Source organism: Lipophrys pholis, assembly GCF_963383615.2.
Source record: "Lipophrys pholis genome assembly, chromosome: 4".
Lineage (NCBI taxonomy): Eukaryota > Metazoa > Chordata > Actinopteri > Blenniiformes > Blenniidae > Lipophrys > Lipophrys pholis.
Genome location: NC_137637.1, coordinates 24753448 through 24759271, shown reverse-complemented (window position 1 = coordinate 24759271; position 5824 = coordinate 24753448). Strand labels below are relative to the sequence as shown.

At 41.6% G+C, this 5824-nt stretch overlaps 1 protein-coding gene across 2 annotated transcripts; it reads left to right on the top strand.

The window, feature by feature from the left end:
* The first annotated feature begins 953 nt into the window (after nt 1-953).
* sp7 (Sp7 transcription factor) lies at nt 954-5417 on the top strand. 2 transcript variants are annotated; one of them, XM_080460809.1, is made up of 2 exons: nt 954-1059; nt 2584-5417. In XM_080460809.1, exons 1-2 carry the CDS (start codon nt 1024-1026, stop codon nt 3934-3936), a joined length of 1389 nt encoding a protein of 462 aa, XP_080316935.1. In that variant the 5' UTR covers nt 954-1023; the 3' UTR covers nt 3937-5417. The 2 variants fall into 2 exon arrangements, with proteins under 2 accessions (XP_080316935.1, XP_080316936.1); XM_080460810.1 differs by having other exon boundaries at nt 968-1044; nt 2584-5411.
* The last annotated feature ends 407 nt before the right edge of the window (nt 5418-5824 follow it).

The following is a 5824-nucleotide window of genomic DNA, read 5'->3' as shown; positions in this document are numbered from 1 at the left end:
TAGTTTTTTTTTATTGTTTAAAAATTTAAAATGCTTTGATTAAAGACATAATATGTCAGAATAAATATGATAATTATGAACATTTCTATGTGTAGATGTTTGAATAACCTAATTGACAAGCATGTTTTGTCAATGGGCTTTACATTTTTGCAAAATGTGTTTTTCACATCTTTTCCAGTCAATGCTTCTTTCATAAACAAACTTTTCACTGTTGGGAACAATCTTGCCAGTGTTTCCTTCCTTCTTGAATGTGTCGTTTGAATTCATTTTATTTGATGTGATAATCTCTTTTTTATTTTATATAATGACTTGATCCTTTTCTTCTTGGCTTGCCTCTGTACTTCAGACTCTTTAACCATAACAGTTAATGTCTGAAGAGGCAGTTTAATGCGTTTAAGAATATTGGAAACAGAGAAAGGGTTGAAACCAGAATAATAAAATCTCGGATGGAAACCACAGACTTGGTTAAGTTAATTTTTTCTTATTTGTGTGGCTCAGGCCTGAGCTACATTTTCTTTTGTTGTTTTTCCCCTTTTCAGAGTTATTTAACAGCCATGTGTCTAATAGCATTAATGTAATTTAAAGCATGCTTTGGTCTGTCAAGAAATCCTTCCAGATAATTCCTGAGGTGATATTAAATGTAGTCTTTCCCTTTAGACTCCACTGCTCTAATCCCAGTGGAAAAAATAATACCAGAGAAATTGAAATAATGTCCACATGGTGATTGATGAGTAACCCATTCATGCATTTATATAGAAAACTGATTCACTCTCGTTTTGGGGAGGTGGGATGTCTTCCTTTTAGCCACCAATCTCCGTCCCTTTTCCTCCATCTCTGGGTTTTTTTTTTTTTATTGCTTCTTAGCGAGTCTTCAAAGAGCCCAGAGCCTGTAATTAGGGGGCGGGCCCCCAGAGCCTCAAAACACTTCCCCGCGTTAGAGCCCAACTTCTTCCAAAGTGTCCCGGGACTCCGAGCTGCGCCTCTCCGCTCCCCTCAGCTTCCTTAGGATTTTGTTTCTCAGGGATGGCCGCATCTATTCTGGAGGTAGGGAACGTAATTGTAAGTGCATTTGATTTCTTTTCTCTCTTTTTCTCCCCTCTCAGCAAACTTTTATGTGATCTGATGTAACTTTTTATGAACTTTCAGGGTGAATTTTATGATCAAATCTTAATGTGAGAACGTGAAGGTATTTTTTTAACTTGCAACTACAATCTGCATCAATGAGGATAGATTGACAGAATTTGATATGTGCCACAAAACCTTATTGCAAACATTGGGGTTTTTTTTGGTTTTTTTGTTAAACCATTAGGTGTCTAAGAGAGAGCAATAACATTTATCACTCAGATTTAACATAAGTAGCTTTCACTTTCCAGTGGTGATGTATTTCAACTTAATAAAATTCACTTCATTGTCTGTATAGTGCCAAATCCGGGATAAAAAAAAACAAAAAACTATTCCACTATGAACAGTAGGGACTGTAAAAGCACTAAATGATCTTAAAATATATGATGAACAAATATTCACCTGAAAGCAGAGGGGAAAAACTAAGACAGAGTATGTCCCATGGGAAGGAGATAACCACTAATCCCCTCCTAATGGCTGTCAGCAGGAAAAGTTCAAGCTTTCACTCCTAAAGTTTGGAGAATTTATACAACTTTTTTCCAAAGAGATTTAAAGTTACAGCTGAAGTGAAAAACATATGTGGTGTACTGATGCTGATGAAGTTCCCGACAGATTTATTTTGAATTCAAGTGTCCCACAGCAGACGACAAAGTGACAGTACAGCACAGATATTGAAAATTCCAGTTTGTTTTTTCATTGAAAAAACTATCCGCTGTTTCTATGAAATAAAAATTATGGAAATATTACAACGATGAAGCATTTTTTATTAGGTTATGTACAAATGTAAAGCGTTGAGAATGACAAATACTTGTCGTCTGAGTTGTGATGTGATTTACCTTTAATTTACTTTTAATCATTTGATGATTCAATATGGTCCCTTCAAACCTAGTTTGATTGTCGTGTTCGCATATTGATTCTCAATGCTGACATGAAATAACACATCGTAACCCAGATCATGAACAAAGATGATGTGTACCCTTATTTAAATATAAACGCGATAATGACAAATCCAACAGATATAGCTGAAATGACTGTCGGCATCTTCAATGCCATAAGAAACATGTTTTGGCAAGATCTCTATCTCTGTTGTATGTGGGATACAGTTACTACTGCAGTGATTAGACAATTGAGCAGACAGCGTATGTTTACATATGTTCAAACAGGTAAGAAAACATTTTGAACCAAATTATGATTGTGAAATTAGAAATAGTTTTGGTTGAGGTAAAACAAAGCGTGTGGGAATTCCGCTTTGCTGAGCAGAGCAGAACCTGCGCAAGCATAAACATTCAGTGCCTGAATTTGGCCTGACCACTTTGAAAATGCAGAGAGCAGGAAAAGCCCGCGGTGGCAGTTACACATACGTTTTTTATTAGAGTTGACACTGACAGAAGCAGCAGCGGCAAGGAGCCATTTCCTGCAGACAGACAGTCTCATTTTCTGCCCTTGTCTCCTCCTCCCCAGGAAGACGCACGCTATGGCTCCAGTCCTCTGGCTATGTTAACTGCTACCTGTAACAAGTTTGGCAGCACCAGCCCCGTCAGGGATTCTGCAACACCCGGTAAGACCGGCAGCACCACTCCAGTGAAGAAGACCTACACCATGACCTCTGACCTTCACACAGCTAAAAACGGACGCACCACAGACGGCACTGGCCTGGCGGACTCCTACACTGGCTCCTTCACCACAGCCGGAGGTGGAGGAGGAGGGGGCGGCCTGCTCACTCCCACTGGAAGCCCCCCTCCTTCAGCCGGAGGCTACGCTACAGAGTATAACCCTTTCTCCCACTCCTTCCAGACCTCTGTCTCCCAGGATCCGTCTCTTTTAGTGTCTAAGACCCACGCTACAGCTGACTGTCTCACCAGTGTCTATACCTCGCTGGATATGACACACCCCTATGGCTCCTGGTATAAGGCTGGTATCCACCCTGGTATAACTGCTGCTCCAGCTAATGCCACATCCTCATGGTGGGATGTCCACCCCAACTCCAACTGGCTGTCTGCGTCACAGCCCCAGGCTGACGGAGGTCTTCAGGCCTCCCTGCAGCCTGTAGCGCCACAGGCGTCCCTCAGCCCACAGCTGCCCAGTTACAGCACCGATTTTACACCACTCAACCCAGCTCCTTACCCTTCTGTGGGACTGGGCTCCTCCTCACACCTCCTCCAGCCTTCCCAGCACATGCTGCCCCAGGACATGTACAAGCCCAAGCCTGTGCCAAGCGCAGGACTGATTGAGAGTCCCATGGGCCTAAAGCCTGCTCGAGGATCAGGGGGGTACAGCGGAGGAGGTACACCGACCAGGTCTTCGTGTGACTGCCCCAACTGTCAGGAGCTTGAGAGGCTGGGAGCTTCAGCTGCCTCTCTGAGGAAGAAACCAGTGCACAGCTGCCACATCCCTGGCTGCGGTAAAGTCTATGGCAAGGCATCCCACCTGAAGGCCCACCTTCGCTGGCACACCGGCGAGCGGCCCTTTGTTTGCAACTGGCTGTTCTGCGGGAAGCGTTTCACCCGCTCAGATGAACTGGAGCGACACGTGCGCACCCACACGCGGGAGAAGAAGTTCACCTGTCTACTGTGCAACAAGCGCTTCACACGCAGCGACCACCTCTCAAAGCATCAGAAGACCCACGCAGATTCTGCGATGCAGGGCAAAGCTGTAGCTGTGGAGGGAGACACAGATCCTCGCAGTGAAGAGACCACAGAGCTCAACTCCGGTGCTGTACCCACCAACACTGTGGCTGACCAAATCACCAACGGAGATGAGAAGACTGGCACGCCTAATGGAGTGGAGAACAGCAGTGGACTTTTGGAGATCTGACTTCATTAGTTTTTCAGCTCAGTTTGATTTAGCGGCATCATAGCTTTGTTTATTTTAAGAAGGAAAACAAATGTTTAAAAAAAGAAAAAGGCAGGAGTTTGTTCCGAGACAAAGGCTATCAGACAGTGTTTGAAAAGACTTGACATGATAATTGACTGAACATTGCAGGTAGCAATCACTTCATTTTCTCTGGACCACACACACACACACACACACACACACACACACACACACACACACACACACACACACACACACACACACACACACACACTCGCCAGCATGCACTCACTTAAACAAAAGTATGCGGATCTACGACACAGACAAACAAGATGTGCAAAACCATGATGACACATGATACGCACAACACAAGTATAACACATTCAATGTTCAGCGGTAACTACGAACAAATGTGCACACACATAAAAGGCATACATACATACATACATACATACATGTGAGGGAACGCTCCAACGTAGCCCCGATCCGACACACTTACACGTAAACATGCTCATGCACACATTTTCTGCCTTTCAAATGAGACAAACCACTGGGGAAATTTAATCTGCAAAAGCAGAAGGAAAAGAGCTCTGAAGCCGCAAAAGGAAAGTAGTTTTAGATGGAGACTTATGGTTAGGATGACGGAGTTGATGGAGCATTGCATGCCTAGAAAAAAATCTGATTTACAGCTGAACTATGATACTTATTCATTATTTCTGAAACAATCAATGGACCGTCTTACTTACAGCTTTGTGTTGCCAAAGACATTTTGATGTAAAAGATATTGCATTTCACTCTTGTTTGCTTCGTACTATGTCTAATTTAATTTCATATTTACATAAATAATCTAATTTATGTCTTAAATTATACACATGGAAGATTATCTTGCACCCTGCAGGAAATATGAAACCTGACAAAAAATGAATGCAAGATGGTTTAAGCTGGCCAAAAAGTAAAATGCATTAAATTAAGACTTTTTTTTTTCTTATTTATTAGTTATACAGTGGAGTTTGTGGTTTGTTTTTAAAGTTTTATTTATAGATCTTGAAGTTAAATGTTGTGTCAACCTTTTGCTATATAATCTTTTTATTGTGAATTATTTCATGCCTGGCAAAGTAAGGTTTAATAAGGACTTACTTCCTTGTGTGTATATACTATATATTGACCTCAATATATAGATAATGTTAGGTGTGTTATTTTTCTACTTTTTTAATGCTTTTTCTCTATTTTGTGTAACTTTCCACAATGAAAAGATGTCTATGTTGCTTTGAAGAGCATACAAATAGGAACTTAATTTGTTGGTCATGATTTTCCTCGTTACGGTAAAAGTGAACTACCAGCGTTTGCTAAACTGTTGTGAAATGAGTGTAAAAGATACTGTATATAATAGTAAAGCATGAATCCTCTTAAATGTATACATGTTGTAAGATTTACAGTGTGGAATCATAACAATTGTGGTGCTTTTAAGAGTAAAGTAATTTAAAAAATCATTTTCTTGGTGTTATTTCTGCACAAATCCATCCCCGGAGGACATATTCATTTGGAGAAATACAAAGTAATTGTTGGTGGCGCGTGAACTTCACTCCTCATCCCCTTCTCTCCTCATTCACTGTTTCATATCTTACTATATTTCCACCTCACCATGGCCAACCAAATACTTTCATTATCTTTTGCAGCACAAACAAAGCCGTTCACTGAATTGAGGTCTTAGCTACACACAATGACCCCCTTTCAGAGAGCCACTGTAGTTACACTCAAGACAATTACTCCACTCTCCAGCTTGAGAGGGGTAATTACTGAGAGCGATGCTCCAGCGGGGTCAGGAGAGAGGAGAAGAGGGGATTAGGACAAGGGAGCTGCAGTTGTATTGTTTATCGAGGGGGGGCGG